At 26.3% G+C, this 23,964-nt stretch overlaps 3 protein-coding genes across 6 annotated transcripts in view; 2 read left to right on the forward strand and 1 right to left on the reverse strand.

Moving 5' to 3' along the window:
- Positions 1 to 6,577, forward strand: part of LOC119670526 (protein phosphatase 1 regulatory subunit 12A) — a 76,951-nt gene extending 70,374 nt beyond the window's left edge. For 2 of the 4 annotated variants that reach the window (XM_038080818.1, XM_038080817.1), the window contains one exon: positions 6,436 to 6,577. In XM_038080818.1, coding sequence (XP_037936746.1) covers positions 6,436 to 6,522 — 87 coding nt within the window. In that variant the 3' untranslated portion in view covers positions 6,523 to 6,577. The remainder of the gene's footprint in view (positions 1 to 6,435) is intronic. The other 2 variants (XM_038080808.1, XM_038080807.1) reach the window with 2 other exon arrangements.
- A 4,312-nt stretch (positions 6,578 to 10,889) lies between these two features.
- On the forward strand, positions 10,890 to 12,588 carry LOC119673066 (cell wall protein DAN4). The gene is made up of 5 exons (XM_038084283.1): positions 10,890 to 10,981; positions 11,048 to 11,440; positions 11,524 to 12,073; positions 12,222 to 12,414; positions 12,472 to 12,588. Exons 1-5 carry the CDS (start codon positions 10,946 to 10,948, stop codon positions 12,584 to 12,586), a joined length of 1,287 nt encoding a protein of 428 aa, XP_037940211.1. The 5' UTR covers positions 10,890 to 10,945; the 3' UTR covers positions 12,587 to 12,588.
- Positions 12,589 to 13,512: 924 nt separating this feature from the next.
- On the reverse strand, positions 13,513 to 22,065 carry LOC119680413 (mucin-2-like). Its single transcript, XM_038093218.1, has 11 exons — positions 22,031 to 22,065; positions 21,543 to 21,965; positions 21,024 to 21,481; positions 20,363 to 20,971; positions 19,702 to 20,310; positions 19,311 to 19,649; positions 19,131 to 19,251; positions 16,459 to 16,564; positions 16,090 to 16,400; positions 13,835 to 16,032; positions 13,513 to 13,678 (listed from the first exon to the last, which is right to left on the reverse strand). Exons 1-11 carry the CDS (start codon positions 22,046 to 22,048, stop codon positions 13,540 to 13,542), a joined length of 5,331 nt encoding a protein of 1,776 aa, XP_037949146.1. The 5' UTR covers positions 22,049 to 22,065; the 3' UTR covers positions 13,513 to 13,539.
- Positions 22,066 to 23,964: the final 1,899 nt, after the last annotated feature.

The following is a 23,964-nucleotide window of genomic DNA, read 5'->3' on the forward strand; positions in this document are numbered from 1 at the left end:
CAGATACTTTTAAATTGTAAGTATATGTTGATATGGTTATATAGTGATAGCGAATATGTAATAACCAAAATGCAAATAAATCGGTGACATACAATACTTAAATTTAAAACTACTACAGTAATTATTGCAACTACCTAGTATATGATTTTTATTTAAAAGTCAAATCATGTAAAATAAGTTCGAATAGATATATGAAAGATAAGAAAATAAATCTGAAAAAGTTTCCTGAGATGTAAACAATTATTACCAACGTTTTTACATTATTTATAATTGCAGTAATTAACAATTAATTTATAATCAAACGTTTAAATGCTTAGGATGGAGTACAGAAGTTCTTCAGCAGTACACACCTCATCATTCAGTTGAGCTCAGTTTATTTAAACATTAGTATATTCAATGTTTTCCTCAAGCAGGAATTGAACAAATACAAATAGATTGCTCGATTAATATATAATTTTAAATTTAAAAGGTGCCAAAATTAAATTAATTAGGAAAATAAAAAAAAATTTAAACATTTATTTATTTAAACTAATAAGATATGCTTTTTTAGGACTTTAAAAATTCGTAGTTAAATTATACAAAACAAATTGAATTTAAATTAAAAAAGAAACGCACAAAATAATTATTAAAAATTATCTAAAAAAAAAATAAATAATGAATTTCAAAATCAAAACTATAAAAAAACTTAAAAAATTTAGATAAAAACTTATAACAAATAATAAATTATTATATAGAGTAAAATAACAAAATTTTATAAAAAAGTTTTGTACACAATTTCTCTTTTCTCTCACTTAAATATTTCATATAATAAAAAATGTTAAAAATTAAAAATGGTAAAAAAAATGGTATATATTAAATCCTAAAATATTGAATCAAAAAGTGCAGAGACAGATTGCATTGTGGATAAAGAATTGGTCTAAATCTCGTGATGATGAACGCTCATACAACTTTTCTCGGCTGATCTCCGTTTAATCTGGTATGATGCTATTTGATGGTCTTTATGATGATGTTAATGTTAATGTTAATGATGTTGGCACGTCACCATTAAATAATATTAATGAAATAGTGATAATTGTTGATGATTCCTATGTTAATAATTTGTTAATTAATTTAGTTTAAAGAAAAAAATTTAATAAAAATATATGTTGTTTAATACAATTATATTATTTTTTTTCCTTTCCATTATATTTATTTCTGTTTTAATGTTCGATTGAATATGGAACTCTTTTTTTTCCTTCTCTTTTACTATTGTGTCGATTGTTTTTACTTTTTCTATTAAAGAAAATGCCTCTACTGAAAATTATTACTTTGTATGACTTTTTGTTTCATTTACAGGTATATATCCCTTTTTTCAAATTCTTTTTCTTTTAACTTTGATAATTGGATGACATTTTTCTGCATTTTTTTATTTTTAATATAGTGATGATAAATCTTATAAGTTAGTATTTACGTGGTCTATTACCTCGATATATAATTCTACTGTTGCCTTCGTTTATAGTTATAAAAATAAATTTAAAATGGCTTTCTCATGTGTTTATTCAATAGTAATCTAATTAATATTCAAGAATGTTAGATAAAGATTAAAAAATCTTTGAATTAAAATCAAAATTGTCAATAATTTATTGTGATTAATTTTTTATTATTAAAAATATTTAAATTTTTATACAGTACCAAAATTAAATATCTTAATCTTTTCAATTAAATCAAATAATTTCTTTTGTATTATTTTCTTTTTAAACATACCTTATTTTAAAAATAAATTTATTTTTATTTTTTTTTTTTTTTTTTGTCTACTTATTATAAATTTGATTGTTTTAATTTTTTGAATATTATTTCATTTTTATTATATTTATTTATTTTACATTACTATTATTTTGTACTATTTTATTTTTAGTTGTTTTTATTTTGTTTATTTATTTGTAACTTGTTATTATTTTTATTTTTATTTAATTTTTTAATTTTTTTATTTAATTATTATTATTACATTTTATTTTTTTATTTATTTTTACAATTTATTTTTTTATTTTATTTTACAATTTATTTTTTTTATAGTTTACAATTTCTCCTCTCTCTATTTTATTTATTTTTTTTTATTTTTTTTATTTTTTTTATTTTTATTTTTATATTTTATTTTTATTTATTTATTATTTTTTTAATTTTTTTTTTATTTATTTTAATTTTTATTATTTTTTATTTTATTTTTATTTTAGCTTTATTTTTTATAATAAATATTTATTTTATTATTATTTTCTATATTTAATTTGGATTGTTTTTAATATTTAATTTTTAATTAATCAAATAAATAAAATATGATATATTCTGCATTGAAATGTTCGTTTTCGGAATAAAAATCTACATTTTTTTTCTGAGGTGAAAATCGTTCTTAAATTAATTGTGTTGGAGCTTTAATACATTTATTAGTAGTTTGTTATTACATGACTTTTTAATATTGAATAGATTTTTCTTTAAAAATTTTTATCATAAGATTTTGTAGACAAAATTTGTTAATAACTGAAAATTTACTGATAGATATGGAAATATAATAAATATATAAAGATAGGAGCGACATGATGAATTACATATTGATTGTCGGTATATAAGAATGGTTGAACATTTTTATTAAAAAACTGATCTTTGACAGTGTCATCTTTTAATTTAAGTCAAAATCACTTCTCTACTGGGTTATATATATTTCCTATAATATGGAAATATTTAACATATTCTAAAAAAGTATATTAAAATAGCACCTTTTTGGAATTTTTCAATATATACTTTCGATAATTAGTGTGGTGATACTTTTAAATTTCAAAAATATTATTTTGGTTTCAATTGCTTCTTAAATTTTAATAATATTTATGCGAGCCCTGCATCTAACGAAACCTGGACGCAGATTAAAAAAAGAAAAAGTTTTTAATGGATAACCAACACAGGGATCCTACCTCGAAGCATACCACTATTGCGACGTCATAGTTAGGCATTTATTAACCTCCTTTTCGCACAAAAAAAAAAACAATTGGTATGTGTATAATTAAAAGTCATCTCCGAACAGTTTTGGGTTAAAATCCCCTTAAATAGTTCAAACAATTTTGCACTAGACATAATAAATTTTTTTGTTTTAATTTTTGAATTTTATTTACTACTTTTTTAGTACATTTCAACGTTCATTTTTCTGATGTTATGTTGTCCTTATCTTTCATATTAAGCAATTATACCTTCGATTTCGAATACTTATTGTCGGTTTCAGTTAAAAGTTACTCGCCTTTATTGATTACTAAACGCGTTGAATTGTACCTTTAAATTTAAATATAGAATTAACAATTAAAAATGTCATATAAGTTTTAAATTAGCTTTTAAAACCCATTCCTCAAAAGACTTTATGCGTTCCTGCCACAAAGAATTGTCTTTTTTATTTAAACAAATTTTTATTTCATACAAAATTTTATAGATTTTATAAATTTTATTTAGATAAAGTTTATTTATCTTATTTCATTAGAAAAAATATAAAACTATAAAAAGCTTGCAAATTTAATTATCTTACTTAGATATGAATTATCTTTCTATTCCTTATTTTTAATCTTAATATTTAAGATGGCAATAAATTCATAGAAACTATAATAACTTGTGATCAATAGTCTCCTTGTAGCTTTTTACTTGTTAAAATATATACAATGGATTTAAAAACTGTGCTGCCAAAGTATAATAGAAATTTGCGTATGCCTTTTTTATTTTAATTATATATATTAGTACTTAATGCTGTCCTTCTCTTCTAAGTGAAGCATATTGCCTTCACTTAGGCCTTACGCCATATATATTATAATTGAATTTAAATTATAGTGATGTAGTTTAATAGGTTTTTGATGGGATAGGACTGATTTGATTAGGTGGGTTTAAGAAGATACTAAAAAATCTATTGATCATTTAAATCTACCCACTAAAAATATTATCTCAGTGATTAGTACCAATTTTCCTCAATGTGTTTTGTGTTTCTTTCCTTAGAAAATTAATTTCTACATTACATAGATGGTTTTGTTCTAGAAATTCAGATGTATACTCATATACCAAAATGTATGTTTATAGAAAAAGTACATAAAATGTTAAATTCTTCCTATATATACTTTAAATGCATTTTGTTTGTAATAAACAAAATATTGAATACTGAATCATGAATTTAATTTAATCCATTTGATTTTCATATCTTCAATATTCATTATCCTATGTGCTCAATCGTCATTTGCACATTTCAGAAACATTTAATTACATTGATTCATATTCATATAAGGAGTTAAAAATATTAATCTATATTTTTATTTATTTATTTATTCTATTTGCATGTGTTCTGGTTTATTGCATGATTGTTTTAAATTTAACAATATATAGAATAATAAATTTTTTATTTGCGTCAATAAATAATAATTATTTGCATACACCAAATGACATTACATATATGGGATCTAATAAATCACATTGTTTTTAAATATCACTAAATATCTTTTCAAATTTGTTACAAATATTTATAATTCCAGAAAAGATTTTTTTGGATTATTTATAGTTCACTTTCTCATAGATAATATGTAATAATATAAAGAGAAAATAGAAAAGATGAAGCAATTCTACAAACACATACACTTTTGAATACAATATCAACAAGGGTACTGTACCTTTTGTTGGTACTTCGATTAGATCCAATATATCGGTAGTATATCGGTAGGCTTATTATATGTATTCGTACAACGATTGCAGTTGGGTATTATAATACGTTTGTGGTGAAACACAAGTGATGTTCAAAAACTTGTTATACCGACTCTTATATTAATAAAATATTAATAAATTATTATAAATAATTATTTATAAAAGTCAAATGACATATGGGTGTCGTATATTAACAATTTTTGTAGTTTTCTCTATAAGAATAAAAATATTTATATAACAATCTTCTGCATAAATTTATAAATGTTCTGACTCTACTTGACTTGAATTTTTGTAAGTAACTGCAAATAAATGTTTAAAAAACATAATTTTTATAATATATAATAATATATTCTGATCTTAATTTTAAAAAGAAATTGTACTTTTCTTTATATAAAATTTTTTTTTTATTTTATTTAATTTTGACACGACTTTTCGTGGGGTTTTTCCAGTCTTTTATGAATAAGACATCAAAGTAGATTATATTGATTATTATTATCGAACTCTAGTTATTATTACAGACTAATTTAAATCTAGATTTGAATTTAAAGAATTTTATTAAATAAATAATAAAAAGACCAAATTATTTAATGTTAATAACATTTTTTAATTACAAATATTTTGATCTTTGTAGATCATATTCAGTGTTATTAGATATATTTTGTAAAGGTGTAAAGGTTTGAAATAATATAACTTTTAACAAATGTGTTAGTATTATCATATGTTTAGATTATCTGTAGTTTTGTTAATTTAAGACAATTTTCAATATCTCTAAATACCTTCGCCCCTATATGAAACCCAATTGATAGTAAAAAAATAATAAATCCATATTCATTTAAATTACTCAAATTATATTTATTCAACTCAATATAAAACCATATCAACACTACATACTCAAATTATGGTGTTTAAATTATTCCTTTCTAGAATGACTAAACAATGTGTAAAGTAGTAGTTTATATTTCTATAATTTCTTGTGCTCTTTCTAACCATGATTGCTCAACAAATCCAATATTTTTTAATTTGATATTAAATAAATTAATAATTAATATTAATATACATAATAATTATAATTAATATACAGTATTTGATAACTGTATACCTGGGTTTTAATATTGATATTTAATGTTATTCAATAATATTTAAAAGTCTAGTATTTAACGTTTTGAGACCCAATCTTGTTATAGCAATAAATATTTTCAGAATTTTTAAATTCTGAATTATAAAATTGACTTACAATATTTTTTTTTAAAAGGTATATGATATAATTAAGTAAATTTGGTTATATTAGTTGTGGGTGGTTGTTCTTCTCATATAATTACTAGAGTTAGAAGTACATGTACTGACCAACTTCTACACAAAGGCCACAATAATAGGTTTTTAATTTTAATCCATTAGGCATTTAAATGCACATATATTTACTTCCACATAATTAAAGCTTTCAAAAATTTTTTATGCAATTAAATCTATTTTTTATCTGTCAATCACCTAAAGAAATTTACTTTTCTGACCATACTTAATATATGTTTTTATTTAAATAATGTAAATAAACTGCAAAAAACGCTTTTTAACACCTTTTCAATTTTTTTAAAATTGTTGTTGTTGTTAATTAAACTTGTTAATGAAATGTTTCAATTGAATTTATTTTTCCAATTCAAAATATAAATATTTATGTTGAATCAAATAATAAAACCTATAATAAATATATACAAAATAATAATTATTTTATTTCTTTCTATTTATTCACAGCAATTGGAAGTATACAAAACGGAGAATCAACGTCTTAAGGAAGAAAATGGCGCGTTAATTAGAGTTATAAGTAAATTAAGCAAATGAAAATAATTTTTTATATATTTTAATATGTTGAAATTTGAAGTTTTAATTTGAAATCCATTTTGTGTAAAAAAGAAATCATTTTTAAACACTAAACCATTTTATAATTAAAATAAATATACTTATATTGTTTTTATATTAAAACAATTTTAATTTTGTTTGATGTTTTGTTTTAAATTAAAAAAATCTTAAATTTTTTTTTTTTGAATAAGTATCTTAAAATTTTAATTTATTTGTTTTTATAATATATATATATTTAACAATTAAACACAAATCAACATACATACATACATATGCATCGTCACTCAGATTTTAATATATTTTAATAAATTGATTGATACATATTCACTAACTTTAAGCATAAAATATTTACATATACATGCAAAGTAACGAAGAAAAAAAACTAATAACATTTTTATAAAAATATGCTTAAATATATTTACAACTCATACATATTTATATATATTTTCATATATTTAAGTAATTTTTATTAAGAACAAAATTCAGAAATATTGTATAAGTTCTTGCGTTAAAGTTAGTTATTTAAAATGTAGTTTATATATATATATATATAATATATCAAATTTGAAATGAAATATTTTACAAATTAAAAACGACCCACATGCATATAAACATATAAATACAAATAAGTATATAAAAATATCCATTTGCATACATATTTAATGCTACTTGTTTGCTATTAGCTATAGTTTTTCTGCTATATAAAAATATTATAGATTTAACAATATTAAGTGTAGTTAAACTAAATTTTCAACAAATTAAATTGAATTCTATTCAAATACTAATAACAAAACGGATTAGAAATAAAATTAAAGAAGTTTATTTTGAGAAATTTGTGCGTTTAAATTTTTATATATATATGTATTTAGAATAATTATTTATAAATTATTTATATTATTTTTAGTATATATAAATAATAAAATTCGTACAATTATTTTTTATAATATGCTATTATTAAACAAAAAAAACATTATCAAAATATTAAAGTTAATTATTTATTTAGAAATTGTTAACAAAAAAAAATGTTATTTCTGTAAATTTTATTAGAGAAAAAATTAAATTTTTTAATAAATTACGACAAAAATTGTTGAGAAAATATTAATAATTTGAATATTTGATAATAATAAATTAAATTAATATATAATACTGATTATAATTATGTAATTACTTTTTGTAAAGTTTATTATTTTAGATTTCAAAATTTGTTAGCATTTTTTTAAATTAAATTAAATATCAAATTGCAAATAAATCCTAAATTTATTTGCTTGAATAAAATTAAATTGAAATTTTTAATTCTAAAACTAAAATAATTATTGATCTGTTTATTTTTTTATATATGCAAATTTATTTAAAAATCAGAACATTCTACTATATCCTGATCTGCAGTAAAATTTTAAATTGCGGTTGGTAAAATTCTATCGTTTCACATGGCATAAATGAATAATTATATAAATAATATCCCTAAAGACATCCGGATTTATTTTTTTTTAAAGTCATTTTAATAAAAATTATATATTTTTAATATATGATTAATGCATTTCTTTGCTCGATTTTTATATATATTTTTTAAACTAGAATTTTAAACAGTGTTTAATATGAGGAAAATATTTATTCTAATTTCTGCCACCGCACGCAGTATCATACTTATCTGCAAGTTGTAAGGTCTATTATAGACTTGACTTTTTTTGCATTTCAATACATTTGAGGCAATATCTTAATTAAATAATGTTGTCGGATACAATAGCTTATATCAATAAACAAAATAAATTTAAAAAAAAAATTTCTTTGTTCGTAAATATGCCACGAAAAGTAAGATTGTTGCTTGTGTCCGATATTTTGGTATTAATTATCAATCAATAATAGTTTATTTATTTTTTAAACGATTTAATTTTTAAAATTCACTTTTAATAAAACAAGAATAAAATATTTAAAAACGTTATATATCATTATTCTGTTTTCTTAAATAGAAATAAAATTTCTTATAATGTTCATTGCTGTCTTCATAAATTCATATTCATATAAATCTAAACACATTAAATTAAATTATGTATTAAATTTGCTATAATTTAAGTAATATATATAATATATATATATCGGTTATATCCTTTAGTATTTAATATGTTTTAGTTTGTACTTTTAATTAAAATCATGAATATAAATTTTAATGTATTTTGTTATTTATTAAATCATTTAAAAAACACTTGTGAAAAATAAAGTACGAAACTTATTATATGTGATCAAAACGTGGTGTTATAATTTTATTTAAATATAGAGAATAGGTTTGATCTACATACATACATAATTTAGCTTATTTCTTTATAAAAGAAACTACTCTGTTCCTGCTAATTTCATAAGTTACAAGAAAATAGTTTATTCTTAAGTAGCTAACTTGCACTTTTTGTTTTTTTATATAAGCAAAATTTCAAGACTAATAGATATATTATTTTTTCAGCTTATATAAAAATATATAATTGAAAGTGAAATTTTATAAACAGCCATTTATAAGGAATTTTATAATGACATTAACTTTTTTTTGTGAAATTTCGGATAAGTTTACGTCGAGGCCTTATGCTCTAATATGGGTTAAAGGAAAGAAGACAGCATTGAGTCAACCAATGCTTGGAAAAGTTTTTATACGTTTTTGATAAAACCATTTTAGTAATTTGGTTATACAAAATATATAGCTAAATGGATGAGTATAGATGAGCAACATTAATAATTGGAACAAAATAGTTTTCATTGGATGAGGATGGTATTTGTCGCCAGTTGCGAATACCGATCTAAATACTATTTTGTAATTAACAAGCAATGAATTTGCAATGGAACTCCTAAATATTGAAGTGCTTAACAGTGAATATATTTATAATACTCACACATTTCATCCTTCTTACTCGAATAACAGCAATAATAAATAAGAAATTACATATTATTTGAATATTTGGCATATTAACATTCTACATTGGAACGATAGGTAACAATATAACTATAGACAATAGAACCAAAATAATTCAGATCGAAACATCATTAGAAAGCATATATTATTAGGCTGATGAAATTGTGACGGTACAGCTGCATTTGAAATAGGGAACGGTATTTGGTCATCGATTTTTATGCTACAAGTTTAATAAAAAATTAGTATAGTCTAATATTTATTATTATGTTAGAAAATGCTAAAGTTTTAAAAGCCTTCCTTCTACACCATATCTCATTTGAAGACAAATAATGGTCTGTTGTGATACCAAAGATGAGACACTAACCGTAGGACAGACTTGAAGAACCATCTTAAAGGTAACAGTCCGAAACATTTAGTTTATCAACAGCGTCTCTTTAAATTCAAGGAAACCAAGTGGACAAGTCTATAAACTTAAATATATCCCTAGAAATATAGATTCTTGTGACCTTTACTTATAATAATTTATAGAACAATGTTTTGCTATCCATTCTAAAGAAGAAAATCGACTCAACCTAAAGTGTATTCATTATTAACACAGCATGAGTGTTCAACAGGATTTTTTTTATCATATGTATAACTAAAACTATCCCTAGTAAATTTCTGGTTATGGACCTGTTGATGATTAACAAATTCATAAATGTTTATTTTCGTTTAAAGCTTCTATATCTTGACAGTAAGGGAGGTATTTAAAAAGATGAAATAGTAGTATTGCTTGTTCTTCCTTGCTCTCTTCCTTTTGATTATTCGGTTGCTAGTCGCATTTTGATATATTGAATATATTATATTCGCTATATCATACTTAATTTATATATAGGGTCACTAAATTGTACACATTGAAGTATTAAAAATTTTGATGGTGTTTTTTTTTTATTTTTTCATTCAATAAATTATTTAAAAGTCTACATATTATATACATATGTATATATGTAATTATATTTTGGTATATACATATCAATATGAAATGAATACAAGTAATCTATTCATGTTTATTTAGAACAAAAACAGTATAAATGACTAAAATTATATAATGAGGTCGTGTGATATAATTCAAATTGTTATAAACAAAAATTAGTCACTTGATTGTAGGTCAGAATTCACATTAAATTATAATTATTATTTTTAAATCAGATAAGAATCACCTATTACCTTACCTATTAATATAATAAAGTCATACCCTAATATTTATCTTTATGATATTAGTATAAATGATAAATAAACAATTATCTTTTTTAAATAAATTATGTTTTGGATAATAAAGCCTAAGTATATGTATCTATCGATATAAAGATCTAGACAAATATTGGTATGCAAAGATAAGAAATTTTTAGTTTGTCAATATGAGTATTTAATGAAAAACCAAATCATGAGAACTACAAAAAGGAACAGCGATATTTGCAGGTAAATCACACTAACGCACGATCATTCTTGAGGTAAAAAAAATCGAGTTTTGCAATGAAACGAATACTACAACTTTCATTATGGATTACTGTAAGTTAAGTATAATTCTAGATAAGATATATATTAAATAAAATTTATTAAATTTGAATACGAAAGACTTTACTAGTTGTCTTGAATACATTATCGGGAGCATTGGTTGGGGAATGTGATTTATGTTTTGCTAACAATGTAGCATGCATTAGTCAGCAAAGCTTTGTGCTTTGCAATAACGGAGCTCCAACTAATATTGAAGTGCCATGTCCCGGCGATAAGATATGCACAAGTCATCAAACTATTTGTCGAAGTCCAACAGAAGATACACCAGCCTGCTATGAAAATTATTGTGGAACTTGTATACTAACAGATGGTCGATTTGCTTGCATAGATGAAACAACATATGGTTTTTGTTTTGGTGATCTTACACCGAAATTGGAGACTTTTACTAAGTGCCCCAATGGTTATGTTTGTAATATTGAAATGGGAAACTGCATGCCGAAAGAAACTTATACGGTAAATAGTGGCATTGTCAATAAATAATTGATATCGATTTATTTAATTTATTTTTTTTTCAATTTTAAATTACATTACCAAAGCCTTCTTGCTATAAATCTAGTGAAGGTACTGAAAGCACAACTAGCATGACAAGCACAGTAACAGGCGTTACTCCATCAACACCACTAACTACAATAACTTTAAGTACAGTAGTGCCCACAGTAACAACCAATTCTGTACCCACAACAATAGATACAGATACTTCAACAGCGACAATAACTGTAACAACAGATCCCACAACAACTGTAACAACAGATTCCACAACAACTGTAACAACAGATCCCACAACAACTGTAACAACAGATTCCACAACAACTGTAACAACCGATCCCACAACAACTGTAACAACAGATTCCACAACAACTGTAACAACAGATTCCACAACAACTGTAACAACCGATCCCACAACAACTGCAACAACAGATTCGACAACTGTATTTACCGTCACTACAGGCAATGGACAATCAACCGATGAAAGTTCAACAGTTACAAGTAGCGTAACTGCTGATAGTTCCAGCACTACAGTTTCAGACATAAGTACGCTCACCACAGATGCAGATAGTACAACTTCTATCATAACAACAATAGCAAGTACGAAAAATATTGGTGATGTATGTAGATACTACACCAATATTGATACTACAATATAATGTAGTATCTACAATAACTGTGGATAATGTAGATACTACAATAACTACTTTACAATCTACATCTAATACATCTTATATTTCTACTACAGGTAGCACAGGAACTCTGCTGAGTACGCTTACATCTATGGTTTCACAAATTACTACTACGCAAATGACGACAGAAATATATAGTACCCCATCTACTACTACAACAAGAGCACCTATTACAAATCCAGACGATTTCTGTAATTATATACAAGCTGAAGGATATTTTTCGCTGGAAGGCGATACGACCTGTAAAACGTAAGTTACGTCTATTTTTATAGATTAACAAATATCTAACTTATTTGTTAATATAAGGTATATTCATTGCTACAATTTGTCGGGAGATTATATTGGCACAAAGTACATTTGTGCTGGATACTTTAATTCAGTCACACAGAAATGTCAAGACGAAAAACCGACGAACTGCTAAATTTGCGGATTTCTTTGAAAAGTTTAAAAAGGAATAAAAATTCCTAAATATTTTAAAATTTACTTATTTAAAGACACATATTTTAAAATAAATAATTTTATCAATAAATTTTCAATTCTTATTTTTATTTTATATTTAGTTAATTGCAGCTTAGAATGTGAAGATAATATCTCATTCTAAATCAGATAGTTATTTGTATTTAATAATGAGAAAGTATAAATAATGAGTCTTGATATCAAATTTATTTTTTCATTTTTCAAATCATCAACCTTTTTTCTTCTAAATATTTAGGTCTCTGGAAATAATGGGTTCCAATTCACAAGATTTTAAAGCGTTAATTAAAATTTTTACGCGTTGATAATCTAACTTATTTCCCCTTCCTCTATTTTCTCAAGACAAGAAAAACTTTTTTTCTACACGTTTAGTTTAACAAATAAGAAAAAAATTTGGAGAGGGAAAGAGGGGAATTTGAGAAATGACGTTAAAATTACAAATGTTTATCCATTCATTTAATATGGTATTTGTTAGATATATAAAATTCATACTTCTTTAATTAGGAAGTTACTTCTTTAAAACCTTCATTTTAAAGTTTTAACCCATTATTGCCAGAAACTTTAATATCTACAAGTTTCACGGATTTCAGATTTGAAGTTAGCAATCTCACATTAGCCTAATTATTTTAAGCAAAAAAGTATTTTTCTGCAGCTCTCTTTGTCAAAAACGAAATTGATTATATTGGGGTTCCCAATAATAGTCTGGTACTTAACACAAAATATATTACTTGAGAAGTCTATAATTAAATATTACTATTACGCAAAATAGTAATTGAGAAAATAACAATAACATATTAATATTAAAACCATTATTTAATTATGCTTTGTGAAATTTATTAATTGGAATAGGTTATATAGAAACTTAAATGTTTTATAATAAAAAGGAAAAAGAAATTTTTTTTAAACATCACATTGACCACAATTGGTTGGCTTTGTTCCAGTACAACTTCTAAGTGTTGGGTCAAAATATAATCCTTCAGAGCAACTGTATGTGAAACCTTCATATTCAGTTCCATTATCCGTATAGCAATAATAGAACCTAAAAGTAGATATTAATATTACTTCTAGAATCCAACATTTTTCGATAATAGAAATTAATTATTTGTATCTATTATATACTTGTTTATATTTATACTTGTACTCGTATACTTATATATACTTGTATTGATGTATAATTTTTTACGATTCTACTTACTGTGTGCATGTGGTATCAGTTAAATCAGGATATGATCCACTCTCATTAAGCATTTCACAAAATTGTGCAGCTGTCTGAGCTGTACATGGACTAATAGTCGTTGTAGTGCTGATATACATAGTTGATGTTGTAGGGACTGTTGTTTCTCTTTGTGTTGTGGTTGCTAGAGTAGTGGGTTGTGTAGTGCTAGGATTTGCTGGGTTAGTTTTAGTCGTCTTCGAAGTAGAAGTGGGTGTTGTTGTTACCGTTGGTGTATTTGTTGTAGGAGTAGTTGAGTGTGTTGTCGGGGTTGCCTTCATAGTTGTAGTGGGAATAGAGGTCCTTTGCGTTGTTCTTGTAACTATTGGAGTGTTTGTAGTGGGAGTAGTTGTTGGTGTTGTTTTTATAGTTGTCGTTGGAATACTGGTACTCTCCGTTGTTGTTGTAACTATTGGAGTGTTTGTAGTGGAAGTAGTTGTCGGTGTTGTCTCTATAGTTGTCGTTGGAATAGTGGTTGTTGTTATAACTATTGGAGTGTTTGTAGTAGTCGGTGTTGTCTCTATAGTTGTCGTTGGAATAGTGGTTCTCTCCGTTGTTATTGTAGTTATTTGAGTGTTAGTACTGGAAGTAGTTGTTGTTGTTGTTGATTTCGTAGTTGTCGTTGGAATAGTAGATCTCTCCGTTGTTGTTGTAACTATTGGAGTATTTGTAGTAGAAATAGCTGTCGGTGTTGTCTTTATAGTTGTCGTTGGAATAGCGGTTCTCTCCGTTGTTGTTGTAGCTATTGGAGTGTTTGTAGTAGAAGTAGTTGAAAGTGTGGTCGAAGTTGTCTCTATAGTTGTAGTTGGAATAGTGGTTCTTTCCGTTGTTGTTGTAACTATTGGAGTATTTGTGGTAGAAGTAGTTGAAATTGTTGTCGGTGTTGTCTTAATAGTGGTCGTTGGAGTAGTGGTACTCTCCGTTGTTGTTGTAACTATTGGAGTATTTGTGGTAGAAGTCGTTGAAAATGTAGTCGGAGTTGTCTTTATAGTTGTAGTTGGAATAGTGGTTCTTTCTGTTGTTGTTGTAACTATTGGAGTATTTGTAGTAGAAACAGCTGTCTGTGTTGTCTTTATAGTTGTCGTTGGAATAGTGGTTCTCTCCGTTGTTGTTGTAGCTATTGGAGTATTTGTAGTAGAAGTAGTTGAAAGTATGGTCGAAGTTGTCTCTATAGTTGTAGTTGGAATAGTGGTTCTTTCCGTTGTTGTTGTAACTATTGGAGTATTTGTGGTAGAAGTAGTTGAAATTGTTGTCGGTGTTGTCTTAATAGTGGTCGTTGGAGTAGTGGTACTCTCCGTTGTTGTTGTAACTATTGGAGTATTTGTGGTAGAAGCCGTTGAAAATGTGGTCGGAGTTGTCTTTATAGTTGTAGTTGGAACAGTGGTTCTTTCTGTTTTTGTTGTAACTATTGGAGTATTTGTAGTAGAAACAGCTGTCTGTGTTGTCTTTATAGTTGTCGTTGGAATAGTGGTTCTCTCCGTTGTTGTTGTAGCTATTGGAGTATTTGTGGTAGAAGTAGTTGAAAGTGTGGTCGGAGTTGTCTTTATAGTTGTAGTTGGAATAGTTGCTCTCTTCGTTGTTGTCGTAACTATTGGAGTATTTGTGGTTGAAGTAGTTGAAACTGTTGTCGGTATTGTTTTCATAGTTGTCGTTGGAATAGTGGTACTCTCTGTTGTTGTTGTAACTATTGGAGTATTTGTGGTAGAAGTAGAAGTAACTATTGGAGTATTTGTGGTAGAAGTAGTTGTCGGGGTTGTTTTTAGAGTTGTTGGAATTATGGTGCTCTCCCTTGTTGTTGTAATTGTTGGAGTATTTGTAGTAGAAGTAGTTGAAAGTGTTGTTAGAATTGTCTTCTTGGTTGTATAGGGGATAGTTGTTCTCTCTGTTGTTGTTATTGTCGTTGGCGCATTTGAAAAACGAGTAGTTGAAAGTATTTTCGGTGTTGTGTTCATAGCTGTGGTAGAAATTGTGGTCCGCTCTGTTGATGTTGTAATTGTTGGTGTGCTTGTAGTAGAAGTAGTTGAAAGTGTTATTGGTTTTGTTTTCATTGTTGTAGTTGTCATTTTAGGTGTAGTTGAAGCTGTAATAGATGTTGTAGAATCAGTATGTACAGAACTCAAAGTTGTTGTGCTGTTGTGAAATATTTCAGTGGTAGTAGTACTAAAAGATTGACAGCTCGGCTAAAAGACAATAAAATTGTTTCTAATTGTTATTTGAATCTAGGAATTTTGGATTACCTTTACAATTGCAGACAATGAACAGAAGGCATAATTCTCTAGATCACATACAGTGCCTGGTGGGCATATTAAGGTTGATTCATAGTTAGGTATATTATTTCCAAAACAAAAAGCTACAGTATTTTCATTTATGCAAGCAAATGTTTTATATGCAGAACTACATACATCGCATTGATTTTTCCGACTAATTGTCACAATTTGTGAACTCTGACAACTTGCTTCCACATTAGTTAATATCGGTTGACATATAAATTCATTGTTAGTGCAAATAGTACCAATCGGGCAAAATAACACATCATTACTTGGTTCTCCTGTACATATATAAAGATAATTTGAAATAAATACAATTTATTCAAAACAGTTTCTTACCATTGATACAATTGGCATAAGCCTGAAAACTTAGACAAGCGACCGAATTGCTGCTTTGGCATTGATTACATGCGGCGGAGGACAGGCTTATTAATGAAGAAATAGCCTGAAAAATACAAAATTTAAGAACTTTTCCGATGTCGGACGTTTTATACTTTTACCAGAAAACATAACAAATGTGAATAACAAAACATTTTCGCTGGCAAAGACATACGACTCTGCAAGTAGTACAACTACTGAATTTATATAAAGATTTGCCTTGGGAATATATCGAAATAATCAAAAAATTATCTTTAAAATATAATACAAAGGATTTAAAAGTGATCAATTAAATTTTTTATGACATTTTTTTTGTTTTTGTTTTCTGTGACGTTAATATGTATTGTATACGCTTGCATTTTAATGGACGACATATCACTTTTGTAATTGGACTCTTCCTAACGAGTGTGCAGTATGATTAATACTCTCATAATCTCGATTTGGAACATATTTGTTGTACATTGGAGAGTGTATTAAGTAGGCTATAAAATAATAATGACTTCAATCGATTTGTTATTAGCTGAGCATTTATTTTTAAGTGTTTATTGCATTCATTTAAGAATGTAGATAATAATCAATTCAAAGTTAAAATTTTTATCAAAAACTTATCAAATCGATAAACGTGACTAGGTAATTGCATATTAATAACTAATTGCTTAACTTAGTGGGAGTAGAAATTATGATATAATCATAAATAATCATGAATAATGCGCGTTGAAGAAAATGATTATGAAAAATCACTAATAATTATAATCAACACTATTTTTTGGAGTAATAATCTTTAATGGGTAAGATCTTAAGGGAATGATACGACTTTTCTCAGAGTTTCTTTCGATAATATTTTTTGGAATAATTATCTTTAATGACCAAGATCTTAAGGAAGTGATACGACTTTTCTGAAAGTTTTTTTAGACTAAGATCTTAAGGAAGCGTTAGAACTTTACCCAAAGTTTTCTTCTTTGTCAGTTTGTGTGGTTAATTAAGCTATATAGATGTTTCAAAATATAATTAAACCATAACAAAATTTAAAGTAACGGCAAATAGAGGCAAATCTTTGAATTGATCAATTGTAGTCTATGACTTCAGATTCGAATAAGTTACATCTTTTATATATTTTGATTATTGAATCAGATCTATTACTGAATAGATCTTATAAAATATCAATTACATAGTTGTGAGCTTCAAACATCGATAAAAGAATTAAAATAATATAGGAAATCTTTTGAAAGATAACACAAAGCAGTATAGGTAAACTAGGTTCAAATAATCGTGCATTGACAAAAAAAATTTAAACATTTTTATATAAAACTGATTGGCACCTTATGAATCTTTCTTTATATGTACAATATATCAATGGAACTACAAAATTTATATTATAAAAGAGAATAAAGCGATTATATATAAAAACTTTAATGGGGTTGTCCACGTGTAAAGACAAGCCCAGACTTGAAATATATTGTATGTAAGTACTGTAACCCAACTAGCTTTAACAAACTGAAAGCAACTTTAAAAAGTTATAGATAGATGAAGACATTCTCTAATAGAAGTCAAGATTCGTATAAAAAATAAAAGGATTTTCTGTTTTTTTGAAGAAATTGACCCTGCCTTTGCTATTAGCAGTGAAGAAGAATTCACTTGTGAACATATGTACAACTTTTACAAGGGCTTATGAAAACGTTTTAAAAAATGGAATAGCATCTGGTATATGTATAAATCAAAGTGCAAAAACTAATTAAAGGTAAATCAAATTAAACATTCAGAACTAAGCAACTATGTGTTTTATTTCGTAATTCCTAGTACTATTGAAGAATAATGTGAGACAATGATGGAAATAAGAAGACGTTGATGATTATACTAATTTTTATTTTTTTCACAAAATGAATCAATTAAATTTGGTCGGCTTGTTTATCTATAAGTGATGTTATACCTATAGCTATATATATATACCTATAGTTTATATGCCTTTGATATTAAAACTATCTAAAAATATTGTAAATGACTTATTGATGTTATAAAAAAAATAACCAAATATTGTTGGTAATATGTTCATTATAAAATGAATATTATTCCAGAACAATTATACCTATATAATTTAATCTTTTTTTTTGCAAGTTCTTTGAGTTCATAAAATTCATTTCAAAAAGATTCTTACTAAAATATTTTTCTTACAGAACGTAAATATGTATTCTTGCTACTCCGAACCTACCGAATTAATCCAAATATAGTCTATAATCTCCTATGGCATCCGATAATAAGAATAATTATTTCTATGTGCATGAAGCATAAGCAATTTATATAAAAATATTTTGTACATAAAAGTATATTATTTATAATTTTATTCCATTAAAATGTATCACTACAATTTTAGTCATTATTTATTAATAATTTACGTAATCACCAGAATATCCAAAATCAGAATTATTTTTTTATTCCTGAATACACCAAAGAGTGCTCAATACGAACATTGGAAACTTCAAAGGAAAAGCTTGATTAATTTAAATTTACGTTTTTAATCAAATGATTTTATTTGATCATTTAAGAAACATTAAATTTTATGTATTTGTAATAATGAATTTTTCACAAGGATAATGACTGCCATCATTGTGCGCAGATAAAATATTTGTATATTACACACAATATTCTGGTTTATCGAGTTCACAAATTCCACTTTCTTTATTAAAATATTTATCTGCAGGGCAAGGTTTGAAAAGTATCGACCAATTATTGCCGTACATTATGTAACAATAATAATATCTAAATTAAAAAAAAATCATTAATTAATAATTTATCAATTAATTAGTTTACTAACTCACGATTTACATGTTGGATCATTTTTATTCTCCACTGATCCAGTACCATAAAGATCACATAAAGCTATTGGATCAAATGGTGTAGTTGTCTCAACAGATGGAGTTGTTTCAATAGTATCAATTTCAGTGGTTGTAGTTGACTGTATTGTTGTAACACTAGTTGTTGGTAATGGCGTTGAAGTAATATCGGTTGCAATAGTTGACGAATCTGTAGTTAGAAGTACACAGTTTTCTGGTTTATCGGCTTCACAAAATCCACTTTCTTTATTAAAGTATAGATCTCCATGGCAATTTTGGAGTGCTGCCTCCCAATCGGTGGAAAATTTGTAACAATGATAATATCTAAATAAAAAAAATATTGTTGATCCATTAACTCATTAGATTAGTAACTCACGATTTACACGTTGGATCATTCTTATTCTCCACTTCCCCACCATTATTAAGATCACATAAAGCTGTTGGATCAAATGGTGTAGTTGTTTCAACATATGGAGTTGTTTCAGTAGTATCAACTTCAGTGGTAACTGTGGTGGGTGTCTCAGTTGGAATTGTTGTAGACTGAATTGTTGTAGTTGATTGTATTGTTGTAGTAGTAGTTGTTGGTAATGGCGTTGAAGTAATATCGGTTGAAACAGTTTCAGTAGTTATAATATTAGTTGTTTCGGTCGAAATTGTTGAAGAATCTGTTGATAGAGGTGCTTGTGTGGTGGTGACATCGGTTGAAACAGTTTCAGTAGTTATAATATTAGTTGTTTCGGTCGAAAACGTTGAAGAATCTGTTGATAGAGGTGGTTGTGTGGTGGTGACATCGGTTGAAACAGTTTCAGTTGTCAACATATTAGTTGTTTCGGTCGAAATCGTTGACGAATCTGTAGTTAGAAGTACACAGTTTTCTGGTTTATCGGCTTCACAAAATCCACTTTCTTTATTAAAGTATAGATCTCCATGGCAATTTTGGAGTGCTGCCTCCCAATCGGTGGAAAATTTGTAACAATGATAATATCTAAATAAAAAAAATATTGTTGATCCATTAACTCATTAGATTAGTAACTCACGATTTACACGTTGGATCATTCTTATTCTCCACTTCCCCACCATTATTAAGATCACATAAAGCTGTTGGATCAAATGGTGTAGTTGTTTCAACATATGGAGTTGTTTCAGTAGTATCAACTTCAGTGGTAACTGTGGTGGGTGTCTCAGTTGGAATTGTTGTAGACTGAATTGTTGTAGTTGATTGTATTGTTGTAGTAGTAGTTGTTGGTAATGGCGTTGAAGTAATATCGGTTGAAACAGTTTCAGTAGTTATAATATTAGTTGTTTCGGTCGAAATTGTTGAAGAATCTGTTGATAGAGGTGCTTGTGTGGTGGTGACATCGGTTGAAACAGTTTCAGTAGTTATAATATTAGTTGTTTCGGTCGAAAACGTTGAAGAATCTGTTGATAGAGGTGCTTGTGTGGTGGTGACATCGGTTGAAACAGTTTCAGTTGTCACAATATTAGTTGTTTCGGTCGAAATCGTTGACGAATCTGTAGTTAGAGGTACACAGTTTTCTGGTTTATCGGCTTCACAAAATCCACTTTCTTTATTAAAGTATAGATCTCCATGGCAATTTTGGAGTGCTGCCTCCCAATCAGTGGAAAGTTTGTAACAATGATAATATCTAAATAAAAAAAATATTGTTGATTCATTAACTCATTAGATTAGTAACTCACGATTTACACGTTGGATCATTCTTATTCTCCACTTCTCCACCATTATTAAGATTACATAAAGCTGTTGGATCAAATGGTGTAGTTGTCTCAACAGATGGAGTTGTTTCAGTAGTATCAACTTCAGTGGTAACTGTGGTGGGTGTCTCAGTTGGAGTTGTTGTAGACTGAATTGTTGTAGTTGATTGTATTGTTGTAGTAGTAGTTGTTGGTAATAGCGTTGAAGTAATATCGGTTGGAATAGTTTCAGTTGTTACAATATTAGTTGTTTCGGTCGAAATCGTTGAAGAATATGTTGATAAAGGTGCTTGTGTGGTGGTGACATCGGTTGAAACAGTTTCAGTTGTCAACATATTAGTTGTTTCGGTTGAAATCGTTGAAACAATTCCTGTTGTCGCTAAAGTCGTTTCGGTTGTTGTAGTAGTGTCGTCGTCTTCACTTGGTGGACGGCTACAACTAGGCTATAGTCAGAAAAATCAACTATATGACATAATACTTTAATAAAAAATATTTCTATACTACCAAAACTGCAGTGTCCTCACTACAAAAATCGTTTATACCATTTAAATCGCATACTGTCCCATGTGGACATTTGGCAATTGATTCATAATAAGCAACATCGCTTCCGAAACAGAAAGCAATAGTATTTCTATTAAGGCATGCATATACTTGTCCGGGCGAATCGCAAACTGCACACTTATCATCAGGTTTATCAGCAATAACATCTGTTCGGGGGCAGCTTGTTTGATATCCACGTTGTTTCGGATAGCAAATATATGGCCCATCTGTACAAACATTATCTGCAGGACATTCATTGTAGTCATAAGTGGCAACACCGTTGATACACAATGAAAATACAGTTTCACTGTGACAAGCGACGAAGTTGACCGTTTGGCAGATGTCACATTTATTTTGCGCACCAATTAAAATGCTGAGACTTAAGAACTGAAAATAATTAAGTTAATGTAATTAACATTTACATTTGTAATTATTTTATATTCTATATTCACCACAAATAGTGCCAACATTTTTTTAAAAGATTTTGTTTGAAACATATGCGTAGAAAATGCTTTTAAATACTAAAAATTTAAATAGTCAAAAATGTGGTATTGTCTGAAGTTCTTATCAAAACAGGTAAAGTATAATCAAAACTCGGTAAAAAATACTTAAAATATATCTTTATGACTTATTGGCCCAATTTTTTTCTAATTTTCAATATTTTAGGATACATAAATCAATTTTTATTGAGAACATAGTTATATTTTTTTTTGTTAAAATCAAAGCAATATTATTAAAAAAATTATTATTACAAAGTGATAACTATACGATAAGCACTGAAATCAATTCACTGGAAAAATTAAATATTCATTGTAGAAGTGATAATATTATAGAATAAAACAAGATAAAATCAAATAAATTAAAATTATTATAAGAAAAAATTTTTAAACTCCCAATATAGTCCAAACTTATTACAATCCAATCCTAAACTTTTGGTAAAAACCAAGTTAATGAAGCAAATATGGGTCAGAATATGAATCATTAATTTATATTATATAATATTTAGTAATAATATTAATTTGTAATAATATAGCTAATTATTGTAATGCAACAATAATTATTATAATAGAAAAATTAGCATTTAGTTTGAAAATATAAAGAATTTACAAATGTAAAGAAAAATTGGTAATCAAAAAAACGAAATAACATTTCTATAAGGATTAATTAATTAAATGGAGTTAAAAGTTTATAATAAATATGAAGTACCTTTAAATGACTTAATAGCCTATATTAAAATTTCTAATAATACTGTCAATTTCTTCTAACGGAAAATGTATATAACTGAACCCTTTCCAAGAAACTAAAATAGAAATCTATTCTCTTACTGACTTTCTATTGAAAAGATCTCATCAAAAACTACATATAATATATATATATATATCGTGTTAATCCTTTGACTATAACAACATTTTCATGTTTACAGAGAATATCTCACTCCATGTGTATTTCACTATACACAGTTGTCAATAAAAATGGGCTTATTAGTTTAAATGTAGATATCGCTCACATAAACGGCATATTGGGAACATGTTTTTCTTTGAAAAAATTCTTTTTCTTAATGTAAACTCTCCTCTTTTTTAGAGTTTCGTTAACTGTTACAGACGATATAGATGTGTATATGGTTGCCATACAAACTGTTATTAAGAACTCATCCTAATCTATATTATGAGTACTACTATCTATTCTAATAGTTCTTCCAACTAATATCAATAACTGCATATATATATATGTATATGTATATATATATAGCGTGGATTATAGTACCCAAAAGTTTCATTTATTTTAAACTTCTTATATTAATATATTAAATACTATGTTGATTATAAGTTATATGATGGATTGCTATCAAATCATGGAGTTTAGTTGGAACAATTGACTTTCATCTACCATATGCAGTTCAATGTACCTCATCGAAGTAAGGTATTGTAGAGTCTTATATCACATAGCTGATACTAATTAAGTTGTAGGATAAGTTAGATAATGTTAGAATACAGTTCAAAAAACCGGGTGAAGTACCTTCGAGTGAGCGCCAGTAGTAATCTAAAATTGATATTAAAGTATGAATTTTGAAAAGTGCTTGCTATTAAGTTTGAGCTTATGGTTAATGTAACAACTAGTTATTATTTATACATTTTATTTTTTTTTAATAAATGATTTAAGAATAATAAAATTTATTCACCATTATTTCCTATATAAGAAAAGAATATCATTTCTTATATAAGAAAAGAATATCAATATTTAGCATTTTGAAATAATTTCTATATGTAAATTAAAACACCCTAAGACTTCATTTAACTATATAATGGATAAAATTAAAAGTTGATATGTAATAATATATATAACATATATAATTTATATAATATAATAATTTTTTCGATTACCGTTT

Source organism: Teleopsis dalmanni, chromosome 1 (assembly GCF_002237135.1).
Source record: "Teleopsis dalmanni isolate 2A chromosome 1, ASM223713v2, whole genome shotgun sequence".
Lineage (NCBI taxonomy): Eukaryota > Metazoa > Arthropoda > Insecta > Diptera > Diopsidae > Teleopsis > Teleopsis dalmanni.

What these genes read in the sequence shown, in the direction of transcription:
- LOC119673066 (XM_038084283.1), top strand. Translation starts at nt 10,946, where the DNA reads ATGAAACGAATACTACAACTTTCATTATGGATTACT. An exon ending in TATCATAACAACAATAGCAA is followed by an intron (nt 12,074 to 12,221) that starts GTACGAAAAATA and finishes TTTCTACTACAG; the next exon opens with GTAGCACAGGAACTCTGCTG. An exon ending in GGCGATACGACCTGTAAAAC is followed by an intron (nt 12,415 to 12,471) that starts GTAAGTTACGTC and finishes TGTTAATATAAG; the next exon opens with GTATATTCATTGCTACAATT.
- LOC119680413 (XM_038093218.1), bottom strand. An exon ending in GTGAGGACACTGCAGTTTTG is followed by an intron (nt 21,482 to 21,542) that starts GTAGTATAGAAA and finishes TTCTGACTATAG; the next exon opens with CCTAGTTGTAGCCGTCCACC. An exon ending in AATGATCCAACGTGTAAATC is followed by an intron (nt 20,311 to 20,362) that starts GTGAGTTACTAA and finishes TTTTTTATTTAG; the next exon opens with ATATTATCATTGTTACAAAT.